The following is a 14,172-nucleotide window of genomic DNA, read 5'->3' on the forward strand; positions in this document are numbered from 1 at the left end:
TTTGCTTGGTAGTGCTGTAATCTTCCTCTTTCTTGTGTGACAAAAATCACAGATGGATTAATTCTAGAATGGGCAAACAGTTCAGCTAAGATGCTCAAAGTATCATGACCGTACTCTTCTGCCAATACCACTTTGTAGTGTAGTGGGATCAGTTTTAATTGCTTTGTTTCTTACTCATCCTTCAGAAAACTCAGGAATGTAGAGGGTATTTTGGCATTCAGGCATGATGTAGATTGTGCTGGCTAAGCACCCTCACTTCATTGTTTTCATATGGGCTGCCTTTTAATTCCTTGAGAATAGGACAATAATTTGATATATAAAACTGAAAATATAGGGTTAACCTAAGAAGCATAATGTCAAATGTCAGCTTGCATGATAGAAAGCCAAGATGATCCCAGTATGAGAGAGTTTCAGGCCCCTACAGGTGTTACTGGCAAAATTCTGGCTGAGCAGGGCTGCTTGTGTGGCTGGCCATGTGTGTGTGTGTGTGCACATGCATGCCCTGTTTGGCAGCAAAGTTCTGTTTCATTTTCTCTTCCTCATCAATCATAATACACACGTAATCATGCAGAAAAGCTTTCTGCTTCTGTCTGTGTCCTCAAAGGGAGAAGGGAGTACCCAGGCATGGATTTCCACTATAGCCCGTAAGGACTTACTCCTTGTTCCTTGAGAGACCCAGGCTTAGATTTTTAAAGTACCCCAAATCCTTTTGAAATAAACAAACAAAAAATCCATAAAAGAAATCTAGGGAGAAAAAAAAAGTGGACCAAAAAAATGGAATCATTCAATGGTTTGCAAAAAGCAAAGGAAAATGGTTAAATGTAGTTAAACTTGGGATCATGGACCATGTACCAGGGTGAGATGCGTTGATGTGTTGTAGGCACAAGCACCTGGAAGAAAGGAGCTGTGATTATCCATGTGGGGATTGCACTCTGAGGCAAATCATGTTTGTCTCACGGTCAAATATTTTTCTCTGGCAGTTTATGCCAAACTCTGAATTGCTGTCACTATGCACCTGAACACACATCCTGCTGAAAAGCAGCATTGTGTCATTGGGAAGAGGACAGAGATTCTGCAAAATGGATGTGAATTTCAGAAAGAGAGAGCTATCGGCATGCCACTTTTACAAACACATTAGCAATTACCTGCTACTTAGATGCACTGCGAAATATTTGTTCTTATGAACCTGTGACACCTGCACTTACTTTTTTTTTTTTATAATTATTATTATTTATTTTTACTTCCTTAGCATTGCACATGTGCTCTGCTTCAAAGGATTCAGGGTCAGGAGCCAGTAGTGGCTGTGCAGGCAGTTTTAGTTTCAGCAGGACTCTCCAGGTAGGAAGGTCCTGACCCTCAGGAAAACCTGGTCCCCTTCCTGCCTCTTCAGTGCCAGTGGCAGCTCTCAGATCGGCATCTCAGCTGCCTCATAGCTGCTGTAGGGCTGAGTCCCTGCATCAGATGCGGGCATCTGGGTGGAGATGTTGCACGCATAATATAGCTAATAGTTCCAGCTGAACCCTTGGGGCTTCCCTGCTTATCTCTTTTAGTTTGATCCTACAGATATGCTCAAGGCATATCTGAAACTGAAGACATCTGGGAACATTTTAGTAGGGATATATCTATTCTGACTTCAGGAACTAAGAAGTTAGACATGACTCATAGCTAGCGACTCTGCACACCCTGTCCAGGCAATGGAAAGAAACTGATGCTTCTGGAGGACAATTAGTGTCATCTTAAGAGGATAAGATGAATCTCCTTCTGGAGGTGCCTATTGCTCTCCCCTGAGTGTAAAAAGCCTGTTGGTGCCAATGTAGCCATCTAAATTTGGATGAGATGAATCTTGCTGTGTACTTGTATCCTGCTAGAATCTGGAGGAGGGACTGAATTTGGGACAGTAACATTCATCTTCCTAACCACTGGGCTGCTGAGTATTCTCAGTCTCACTTGTTCTACACCGTGTAAATGTTTACAGGGAGTGAGGACTTGCTTTGAATCCATAATAGCTAGTTGTTGGATCTGAGTGCTTCAGTATCACTGGGTCAGGGAGAAAAGCTGGAGCAGAAAGCATGTACAGACACACATGCACACACACACACATTTCTTTTAACATCCACTGACAGTGGAAGATAACCCTTTAGACATGACCACTGAGTTGCAAAGTCAGAATGTGGCAAATCAAAGAGCAGCACGCTTCCTCTGCCAGAGGTGATGGAGAAACCACTGCAGATAAATGGCAGAGTCCTTAACCAAAGGAGATGGGGCTGGAGCCTTTCTCTCTTTTCTTCCTTTGATCTTGTTCTTGCAGGGTCTATGACTGTCTTTTGTACCTGCTTGCTTCCTTCTTTGTGCTGCCATCCTATGCGGAATATTTCATGTTGTATTTTTCACTGTGCCCTAAAATATGTTCTTGCTAGCTTCTGAGGTTGCATTGCTTTTGGGACCATTAATTGGTATGCTGTGCTTTGTGTTTGTGATCTTGGGACCCCAGTGTCATCCTGTCCCTGTAATGCATCCTTCAGGGAGTTCCTCTGCTGTCGTCCTAAATTTGTGCTCTCAGCAGGGGGCCCTGCTACATAGTATAGACTGATCCATTACTGATTCCCAGTACTGATTAAGGCTATATGTCCTCTGGGTTCTTGTCAGGGACCCATGATGAAAGAGTTAACCGCCATGACCTTAAACTCAAAAAAAAAAAAAAAAAAGTTTTAAAGTGGAAAACAAATTAAAAAGATGTTGCATAATGAACATACAAAGTATGGATTACAGACCTTGGTTGAAATGCCTTATTCTTGTGAATCTGACCTCAGCTGGTGTTGGGCTGACCAGATACCACACGGATATAAGCCCGGGGGAGGATAGTTTTTCTCTGCCAAAGACACAGATGTTGATTTTTTTTCTTATATAAATTTATTATTTTATTTTATTTTTTTTCATCACAGCTTTATAAATGTACGTGGTATTAGTTTCCTTTACTGCTTATGGATTATATCCATTGGGCTACTTAAGCGGTAGGTCAGTCTATGCAACTATGTTGCTGTGATAAGAGTTGTTCTAACTTGGTGCTTTTTCTTTGCCAGTTTTATTCTGCATTTTCAAGCCTTGATTCCATCTGAAATCATAAAATATCTGTTAGTTCCCCAAGGTGACATACTTACAAAGTAATTTGCAATAATTTCTCAAAATGGTGTGATATTAGCTAATTATAAGAATTCTTTGACTACATACAATATTTATGACTTAAAGGACAAAAATGTTTCCTCTTAAAGCATTATGGCATTTATTATGATGGTGAATCACTTTTCCACTCAAAGACCTTAGTAGATAACATGGTGTTTGCTTTTTCTATAATGCTAAAGCTCAGATCAACACAGGGTTATAGAGTCAGTTTTCTTTTGCCTATAAATACTTCTGCATACAGAATAGAAGAGCTTTAGCAGAGCCATGCCAACATATATCCTGTAGCCTGGGATGGAAACTGAGAGTTCAAGTTTATCCTTTTATTCAGGGATGATCTGAATTCAGATCTCATGTCTGATTTCATACACTTCGGACATGTGCCTCAAACTACTGGGAAGCCAAAGACCTCAGTCTAAATATTTTGCTTGGGTAAGAAAGCCAAGGTTAGGTCCCAGATTGCAGGGTTATTCACAGCTGAATATCAGCCTGGCTCAGAAGGATGCAAATTCCTTGCCTAAGCTCTGCCAACCTCCTTCATGCTCCTCTGGCCTTTGAATTTCTTCTTTGAGGTCATGAATGTTGAGCCATGCCCTGGGGGCCCTGGTATCTGTGGTGAGGAGGGGATGCAATGCCCACCTGCATCTGAGGCCTTGGTGTGCGCAGAGACCTGGGGCCATGGGGAGAGGGGCTCTGGCCCATGGTGGTGCTCCCTGTCCAGCCTCCGTGATGGGTCCCAAGCAAGGGTGACCCTATGAGATCTGTATGAAGAGCCACAGGAGGGGCAGGAGGTGCTACTGCCATGCTATCATGCAGAAAAAACATTTAGAAGTCTAAGACTTCTCAACTGCCCAGGATACAATCCCAGCTCCCCTCTGAAGCCCCCAATCCCTGTGCTCTGAGGCTTGTATTCCCATTGTTGCCTTGTCTATCCCTGTTTCTTTCCCATCCTTTTATTCACTTTAGCTCTATGTTGTGGTTTGGAAAAGGCTGATTTCAGCTCTCCAAAACCACACCTGCTGAGAGGCAGCTGCTGAGGAGGCCTTGTGGGCATGGTCCCAAGAGGTCCAGCAGCATGTCTGCCATGCTCTGGAGCTGCCACTAAGGCCACCCATCAGACATGTCCCTCACCAGCAGTGCGGCTGAGGGAAGAGCCAGCACCAGGCACAGAGCTGTTGTGCTCTCTGCTTTGGGTGTGTGTGTGCGCTCTGTTCAAGGGCACATAGCATCATCAGTGGCAGTTTACTCCCCCTAACTTTTCCCCCCTTTTCCATAAAGCAACTCCCACCATTCCTCTGTCCTATAAAAGACTTCAATGCAATCTTTAAAAAAAAAAAAGATGTTAGTGCCGTTCTGACCCTCAGGCCATGCAGGCCACCTTCCTGTACTCAGTATTTTAGGGTGAGCAGAACTGCTGCTGCTGTACAGCGACAGCGCGTGCCACCCCCTGCACCTTGCAGGCTGCAGTTGTTCCATCTGAGCCTTCCATGTTTACATGGCCAGTCCTGGCTGAGAGGGCCCCAAACACTTCTGTGTTGTGTCACCAGGAGGCAATCTGGACCCTGATAGTGACAATCAGCATCTCCAGGGGTGTAAGAAGTTTGTGACAGGCCATTCTGCTCTGGGGTTGATGGTGGCGGGACTCTGTGTTGATGTGTATGTTCTTTACAGGTCCTGCTGGTGTCAGGAAAATCACAGAATCACAGAATCACAGAATTTCTAGGTTGGAAGAGACCTCAAGATCATTGAGTCCAAACTCTGACATAACACTAACAGTCCCCACTAAACCATATCCCTAAGCTCTACATCTAAACGTCTTTTAAAGACTTCCAGGGATGTCTGGATAACATGGGGAAACCTGGAGGATTTACCACTGTGCTGGCCCATCATTAGCTCCCTTTGGACTTCAGCAGCTACATAACCAAGGGGGATGGATATGGGATCTGCAGACCAGAGCAGGGACATCTGAGTGGGAAGCTCTGGCTAACCAGAGAGCTCTGGTGGCATCCAGGACCAAAGCACTTGGTACCTTGTTTCCTCCAGGCCTACCGCTGGGGTGCTTGCTGGCGTTTTGCTGTACCTAATGAAGCTCTTGGATGCTAGAGTTTACAAGGGGGGATGTATAATGTCTCTGTAACATGTGAAACACTTTAACAATCAGTCCTAAAAATGCTATCAAATCTTCTGAATTTATTTCAAAACCATTTAGTCTGGAAAGGAGCTGCTAATCAAGGAACATAATGGACCTATAAAATTGAGAAGTGGAGACCTACTTGTTAACCTCGTGGTACTGAAGGTGTGGAGGAGATCAATTCAGGCTGTATTTGCCTTTGTATACCAGAATGAAAAACAGCTTGATATGAAGAGAGCAAGATGAGAGAAGAGAGTGGGGAATTGGACAGAGGCTGCTGGAGGAGTCTGCCCATCAGGAATGAGGATACTGATGCTCAAGAGAGGCTTTATCAACAGAGCCTGTAGCAAGGCTCTTTTGGGTTTGTTAAAGGAGATGGGGAGTGACCCCCCTCAGCTGGATGCCACACAGAATGGCTCTCCATGCTCCTCAGTGCAGGGGAGATGCTGCACTCTGGTGTGGCGGTGTCCCCAGGATACTTTGTGACCTGCTGCAGCTGGCATGGCACCGTGGCACTCAAGGCATGTGTCTACCAAAAAACATCCCCAAAACTGTGCAATGCCAGGAATACAGAATGCAGGAGCCATTCAGGAGGAGACATATGCTTGTATTCATCTTGCACAGGGTGATTTAACAGAGTAATCAGTCGGTATTGTTCATGGTGTATTGAGGTTTGGGAGGCACTCTGAAATATTTTGTACTAACGCACTACAGTGCTCCACATTGCCTGCTGGGCTTATTTTTCAAAAACTTTTGGTGTGAGTGAAGTGCTAATTGGAATATGTGTTTCATACATACAGAGCTTTGTGGACTATGCTGGGAAAGGTTTGATTTTCGTGCTGAATTAAATACCCAAAGAGCTACCTAAATGTAGCTCTTTGTACTTGGTGGTTTAGAGACAGGCTGAACAATTTTCTGGTTTATGGACCACAATTTTTTAAACACTTTAGTTAAAGCTCTCGGCATAATTTTTAATCACTTTGTGAAAGTACAGACACCAAAATTCATTAATTTCATACATATGTATGAACAGAGACTTCAGAGCCGTGTGTGGACCTGCTGCCTGCTGATGGCAGGGGAGTGTTTAGATTGGTTGGGTTGCATGTTGTTTTTCACTACCTTTTAGCAAATCCATAAAACAAAAGCTACATTTTTTTTTTTTTTTTTTGTAGTGTGTTAGAAAAGCAGTATATAAAAAACCAGGTGGCTTCAGTGATAGCATTGGCCCAAATTTACCAGGAGGGGAGGGACTGATGGATGCATGTGCACTGGCCTCAATCTTGCAGAGTCTCCTGGTAGAGCTCTGGGGGTGCTCAGCTCCTTTCTCCCAATTTCAGCTGCAGCAGGGCTCTCACAGTACTTCTAACTTTCACGTTTTGGCTTCTCCTTCCCCTGCTTCCACATCTGCAGCATGCTTGGATGAGCAACAGGACTGTCCCTTGGCAGTAAGCAGCAATCCTGGGGCACAAAGGTAGGGTACAGTATTACAGGGTGGCCTTTGTTTGGGCACATTGCTGCTTGATTGGGTGCAATTGCTGTCCCCGGGCTGTCACTGCAGTGCTAGCATGCTGCTGGGGCAGCTCGGCATGGCAAAAGCCTCTGGAGGAGGTGGGGAGCTGCTCTGTGTTGGGAGAGCCCATCAGCACCTGGAGTCACCCATTCCCAAATGACAGTTTTTAGAAGCAAAAGCACTGAATAGCTTCTCTTGCATTCCCTAATCTTGCAAAGCTTTGTTGCAGCATTTGTTGTGTTTGAAAGGTCATCTTTATTTTTGTTTTCATTTCCCTTTCATTCAAACTTAAAAGCTTGAAGAGGATGAGAATTGAGCAGGTCAGCAAGGCTCACATGGCAGAAAGCTCTGTTTGTTGCCTCTTCTCTTTCTGCTCCTATCCTTTTCTTCCTCTTTTTTTTTTTTTTTTTTTTCATTTTAAATATAATCCAACTTTAAAACATATACAGCCATTCATCGTTGGAAAAATGATAGCTTCCTGTATTAGTCTACACCCTTATATGCTTTTATTTTCTGAGAGGGACAACCACTCACCTCAGACATGGACACTTGGGAAATTCTTGAGTAGGAGGAAAAGATGGAGCTCCGGGCCTCTGCGTGAGTGAACATGAGTAGATATGTGTGCATTGATGTTCCTCCAACTCTTTAAAAGCAAAATGTTTGTACTGTGTAAGCAAAGATTTCCTTATCGATTAACTAAACTGTCAGAGTGACTTACTGTCATAGAGGCACTAAAGGCAGGAAAGGACAGCACCATTTTTAGATTGGCTATAATTCAGATGAATTGCTTGTGTCCGATGTTACACTGTCTTCATATATTTAAGAAAAATTGCCTGAAGCTGAGGTACCAACTATGGAGATAATGTGAGATCATGTCATTGCTGTTAGAAATACCAAGACAAATATTCTGGGACCCTGAAAGGACAGACTGAGCGCACCTGTGCTGGCTCCAGGAAGGTGAAGCTCTGTGTAGAGCCTGAACACTTGGACAGTGGGATGCTGCTGTTACACCAAAAGCCAGGACAGTCCTGGGTGCTGAGCAGGTGCCCTGCAGGCTGTCCAGTAAAGGACTTGGGATATGGCTGATAAGCTTGGCCCTTTCCGAAGCACAGCTGTTTCTGCCCAGATGGTGCCCTGGGTTCCCCTTTGGGAGGAAAGGCTAATTAAAAAGGCTTGCTGTTTCTATGACAGCTGTGAAGGTAAAGGTGATGTTTGCTCTGACGTGACAGATAAAGAAACAGCTTTGGGAGTCCTGGAGTCTGAAAGACATGGAGGTGGGAGCTCGGCATCACATAGCTATGGAAGCTCTCTCCAAGCCCTCTGTTAGTCATAAGAGCAGGCAGCCTGCCTTGTCTCTGTGGCCTTTTTAGCAACAATTACAGGAAATATCCTAGGAGTCAAGGGGACAAAAGAAGGAAAGGAGCCTTCTGGAATCTTACAGAAGTGAACTGTGAAGTAAATCCCTAATGAGATCAATCATCCCCGGGCAAGTCCAAAGCTTTCACTAACTTTGAGCTCCATGGCAATGAACCAAGAAACTTTTCCCCTTCACACCAAAGCTTCCCTCCAAGCAAGGAGAAATGTGGAAGGTGACATCCTTATTAGCTGAGGTGTGCTTTTCTGCTTACGCCTCTGCAGTTCTGGCCCCAGGTTTCTGCTGCAACTGTGGTGTACAAAAAGCGCAGAGCAGCCAAGACAGAAATGTGCCTGTGGCTCTGCCTGTCCTTGCCTTTGTAAAATGAGTTTGGAAACTTCCAGTAGAGATCATAGCACGCTGCAGCCACAAAACCCAGCCTGAATGCTTGGATCATTATCAGTGTAGACATTTAGCTGTAATAGCATTGAAAATAAAACATTATCTGTACTTGCAAAGGGAGTTACTGGATGGATGTAGCATGTCTTAATCAATAACCACTGCAGATGATTTGGGTTGGGCTTCAATATATGGTGCTGGGTGCATTTATATGACACCCATATGTTCATATGACACCCAGGAGTATGTTAATTAATTGGCCAGTGTGAGTGACTTAGCAGAAGTGTTTAACATGGAGCTGTAGAGATATGTAAAGTAGGGATTGGGTGAGTGGTAAATGATGTCGGATGGTGGGAAAGGGACTGACAGAAAAAGAAGAAGGAGAAAGACGAAGTTCTGTAGGATACAAACAGAAAATGGAATGGAAGAATTAATCCATTGGAATGCAGCAGAGCTGATCTCAGAGATAGGATTAAGAACAAAAATGGTGGGGAGCTGTTAAGGAAGAGGATACATCTGGTGGTACTGAGGGCACCTGATACAGGAGGCTAAGCATGAGATAATATTCAGAAGAGATGGTGCAAATCAGGCTGCAGCTGGTCTTTGGTGGAGATGAGACATTCCTGGCAATGGTGGTTGGAGGCACTTCAGAGGGGAGATGAAAATTATCGGGGGAGAAATGGGGCTGTGCTTGAACTTCTGCGTCAATTCCTGGAAGACAACTAGCTGCAATGGTGCTGAATTGTTGGCAGCCTTGTCACTGAGGCCATGGAGCTAGTACGTAGATGGACCATGGACTACAAATGTCCCTCCTGTTTAGGGGACGATGGTGTCAGAGAAACCAGAGCAGACTGAGCTCTGTTGTAACCACTTTTGTCTCATTGCATTCCCCAATGTCACCTTCATTTGATTCTTGTAGCACTCAGTGAAGATCTTTCTGGAGTAAGGGGCTTTTCTGTGTGCTCTGCACCAAGCATGGGCCTGGCCCAAAGCTCATATATACTTTGATTCTTCAATAAAGAGTAATAAAACACTATCAGCTTGCCAGAGGTGGTTGATATGGATGAAAAAGTTAAATTTTGAATAATGAGAAACCAGGTTCTACTTTCCTCCCTTCCTCCCTAGACTTGGAATGAGTGAAAGGACAGGCAAAATTAGAAACTGGGATTAGAGGAGGCTCTAGGAGCCACTGACATTTATCCTGGAAAAGACACACACGGTATTTGTCTGGTGAGAAATGCAACAGTCAGGAAAAAATGTGTCTAGTCAGTGATGGTCTGACTAGTTCCATGGACAACCTTTGCTGCTGTTTGAGAGAAGGGCTGCACCAACGCCTGCCTGTGAGGTTTCACCTGAACTCCTCCCCAGTTGTGTGCTGCTGATCGCATGCCAGCCAGCGAGGATGCAACAGGGCCTGGGGCAGCAAAGCAGCATCAAAACAAATACCCACTTTCCCGTGTTACTGCATAGATATGAAAAATTAAATAAAAAGCGGTCACGAGAATAGCAATACCATGTGAATACTATGCTACTAAGCCAGTGTTGTTTAAAGGAGATGAAATGAACAGGAAAATTAACTGCCCCTAGACTGGGCAGGGGAACACGCTGATGAGCCTACATGACTTCAGCATACTTCCCCGTGACACCGCTGGGTCTGATGCAGGCCCATACTCACAGTTCTGGCCATGGAAATGGTAGTTATCTAAGGAGCAGCAACAATTTTTGGAGTATTAAAAGGTGCTTCAAATTTGTTACGTGTTTATTGTAATGAAAAATGACGTTATTAGTTCAGCTGGTTGAATTTCTTTATGTGAAACATTAATCTTCTGAAAAATGAGGCTCTTCAGAAAAGGACTCTGTAGATGAAGGCAAATTACTATTTTTTAAACAAAAATTTAGTTTAAGGAAAATGGAAATACTTATTTAAAAAAACGCTATATTTGTGTGAAAAATATTGGTATTTTCTCAGAGCACAGCTTACTGTGCCTATAGTCCATAAGCTGATGATTTATTTTGCCTAACTGAAGGTAAGGAGCATTTTTCTGTTCTGCTCAGCCAGAGATGGATTAGGCCCCGGAACAGGCTGTCTCATTACCATTCTTTTGACATCCTTATGATGCTTTCTGAGACATTGTTTCTGTGAAGTAAACTGGGAATCAAATTATGCCCCCTTCGCCCAGCTTGCAGTTTCTAGGGCTAGTTAGAGCTGCCAGATTCCTTTTGCATGCATTGTATATACCCACGATGTGTCTCTGTGGATGCTGGGAGCCTGACCACCCTGTTCCTGTGCTTCCTGGGGCTGGAAGGAAAATAAGAGTTTAGTTCTCAAAAAAAGGAGACATTTTCCTGCACTTGTGTACCCTCCTACACCTTAAAGTGTCTATACAGAACTTGTTTGATTGCCTACATGCAAATTCATTAATGAAATAAATTCATTAAATAAAAACAGAGTGTTCCCATATCTGTAATGCAGTAGTTCATTAATTCTACTCATATGCATGCAAATGATTGTTTCTTGGTGTAACACTGAAGCATGTCACTCAAAATTCACACAGACTATGTACAATTGAAAAAAAAAAGATTTTTGGATATATATTTTATTTGACAGTGGTTTAGAATATCATACAGTAAACAAGATTTCTGTAAAAGTTAATTTATCCATAGTGGTGCGTTTCATAAAAATAGTTGCTCACTTACAGCCTTTCTGTGACTATTAATACATGGAATTATATTTATAGAGATAGAGCTGTACAGGGTAAATTCACAGCTAACACTACACAGAAATATTATTTGGAATGGGGTTTAGATGATGTGCTGTCTTCACAGGTTATCGATTACAGCCGCATAAAGCAATTACTGCACAAGGAGTAGCTGTGAACTGTGCAAATTAGAGTTTATGCAAGCATAATCTCAACTGTTTTTCAGATTTCATTGTTTGCTTTCTTTATACATAAAAATAAGATACTGGGACGTGCATCTACACTACAGAAGCATTGTCCAAAATCAGATTCAATAAATTAATGGCAAATTATATTGGATTCTAGTTCAGGGGATAAAGATTTTTTTATTTCTTTTATTTTTTTTTTCCATTAAATAAGAGTTTTATAAACAGCTACATGGACTTGTGCTTTTTTAGAAACTATAGATGGACTTTCTTTTTTCTATATATATTAAAAAAAAAAAAGTTGTTTGAAAGCTGCAAAATCCTTTACTTGAGGCTTTTCAAATAATTGGACAGGAGGAAACATGCCTGTAAATTTCTCAGTCCAGTGCAATGTTTGGGATGTACAGTAATGTGCTAATTTATTGGAACAAAGCCAATGTCAATCTAATTTTTCAGCAGAGCATGTAAGGAACTAAGATTGCTAGAGAATAATAGTTTTAAAATATGATTTTTGACAGTATTTTTTTATTTTTTATTTTTAGGATTACCAATGTATTATTGCCCAGGATTTTGTTTTAATTTTGACAGACAAATAAGCATGTGCACATTTATACATACACACAACATCTGTTTTTTAAACAAGATAGTGACCGATTGACTGAACTTGGACTTATTTCCTGTGAAGGCAGACTGGAATGTTTACCTGGCACTTAAGGCTTGAAATTCAAAACAGATAAGCAAAAAATGCTAAAAAAAAAAAAAAAAAAAAAAAAAAAATGGAGGTAGGGAAGAAATGATAATATGGAAACCATTTTTAAAAATGGAAATATATTGAATTTACTGAACGAAGATACCAAAGACGGAATTTCAGTCTAACTATTGTTAACGTGTGCCTTAAAGGCACCTGCTCTGCCAAACTTAGGGGATGGAAGGTGAGAGCATCCTAACTAAATGCAAGTGGGTATGAAACATAGCACTGTTGATAAGAGAAGCTATCATTTTCTGAAGGAGGGAAAGGCCTTTCCTTAAGGAAACTGCAGCTTTTTCTCTGTAGCAATCTTCCTTTCATTGCAAGGGCCTTGTGGATGTCTGAAGTTCTGAGCCTGGCCAATTGGCTTGAGTGTTACCTTGCAGGATTTGGGGAACCTGTAGTAAATTGCTTTGGAGAATAATTTTTGCAAATACAACTCCACCCTAACTCCTTTCCAATGTACAGAAATATGCTTTGTTCACAAAAATGGCAGTAGAAATGGTATCACAGAAACTAATCCACTAGATTCCCAACTCCTCCCGTAGCGCCCAGTGAACTATGCTACAGGGTATCATGTGGACTATCCCAAAGTGGTAACAGTGGAGATGTGTCATGGGCATACAGTTCTGAATGCTTCAAAGAAACCCTTTAACCCCTGTCTAGATATGTCGAGAACGATTTATTTACAACATTTTAGCTCCATGAAAAGATCCTCTCTCAGTTTCAGCTTGCTCCGTGCAGTTTTATTTAAGGCGATGTTCCAGTTTGCGATTGCTCTAACTTGTTCCAGTTTCTTGATATAAAGTTTGAATGAAATCCAAGTCCTTCATGCAGTGGAAAAAAATGCTAAAGCTACACTGCACTACCCTTTCTCTGATGTACTGTCCTTCATATTGTTTTGGTTTCTTCCATAGCTGCCAAAGTCCCTAAAATGGAACTGGGACTTTAGGGTCGGTTTTAAATCTCCGTGTTGACTATATGCTTTTGAACTTATTAGATACTGTGCACATTGTCATGGAATTACACACTAATGTTTTCATTCCTCAATGCTTTGTGTATAATGCGTGATAGTTAAAATAAATTAAAATAAATCAATGTGAGACAAAAACTAAGAAGAATGTTCTGCGTCGATTTGAGACAGTTAGAGGGCAACAGTCCCGTGCTTATCTGCTCATGGCAGAAGTACCAGACTTCAGGACACTAGGTAGCTTATCCGAGCCAGGGATTTTCCACGGCCCCGGGGAGACCGTTGCCTTTCGAACTGTGGTGTTGGTGCTGCGAGTGCTAATGGAGTGGAGATGTCCCTTCCTGGGGAACTCACTGGGTTTCCCATCAGGGTCCCTCTGGCTGTGGTCCATATCGCTTCCAGGCGAGCTGCAGCGATTGCTGCTGTACGTCTTGGTAGCACCTGTATCAAGCCTGATGTGGTCGGGTGCTGCAGCTGACTTCTTCTCACTGGTATTTGTGGATTTGTGATCTTCTTTTTTGCTAAGAGATCCTCCCCTCTTGCTTTCCGGCTTCTTCAGCCTCCCAAACTGTTCATCACTGGTTCCAGCACACACGTGCTCTCTCGCGCCAGCCTCGATCATAACACTGTGTTCCACCACTTTGCTTTCTGAGGTGTGCCTGCCACCATCAGTGGTCTTATTTTTGCCTTCCGAATATCCTTTCCAAGAAGCCTCTTCGTGCTTTGACCTGTCTACTTTTTTAGGACTTGCTGACCGTTCTCTTTGTTCTCCTAACCTTTTCTTTTTGTGACCGTTCACCGAAAGCTCCTTTGGTTTCCTTACGTCGTGTTCCCTCTTGATATCCCATGTTGGTTCTGGGCTTATCTGGTGAGAAGGGTCAGAGGGTGGGGCTATGTGTGATGAAGATAATGGTGAGATTATGTCGTCGAGGGAAAGAGCTACTTCCGGCAGACCTGGGGAGGTGGCAGAGGGAGCACTCCAGGAGTTTGGTTCGTCTG

At 42.9% G+C, this 14,172-nt stretch overlaps 1 protein-coding gene across 10 annotated transcripts in view; it reads right to left on the bottom strand.

Annotated features, from left to right (window-relative positions):
• Positions 1-11,152: 11,152 nt before the first annotated feature.
• Positions 11,153-14,172, bottom strand: part of MAGI2 (membrane associated guanylate kinase, WW and PDZ domain containing 2) — a 768,619-nt gene continuing 765,599 nt past the window's right edge. For 8 of the 10 annotated variants that reach the window (XM_084532022.1, XM_084532020.1, XM_084532025.1 and 5 more), the window contains one exon: positions 11,153-14,169. In XM_084532022.1, coding sequence (XP_084388148.1) covers positions 13,370-14,169 — 800 coding nt within the window. In that variant the 3' untranslated portion in view covers positions 11,153-13,369. The remainder of the gene's footprint in view (positions 14,170-14,172) is intronic. The other 2 variants (XM_084532027.1, XM_084532028.1) reach the window with 1 other exon arrangement.

Source organism: Aythya ferina, assembly GCF_964211825.1.
Source record: "Aythya ferina genome assembly, chromosome: 1".
NCBI classification, from domain to species: Eukaryota; Metazoa; Chordata; class Aves; order Anseriformes; family Anatidae; genus Aythya; species Aythya ferina.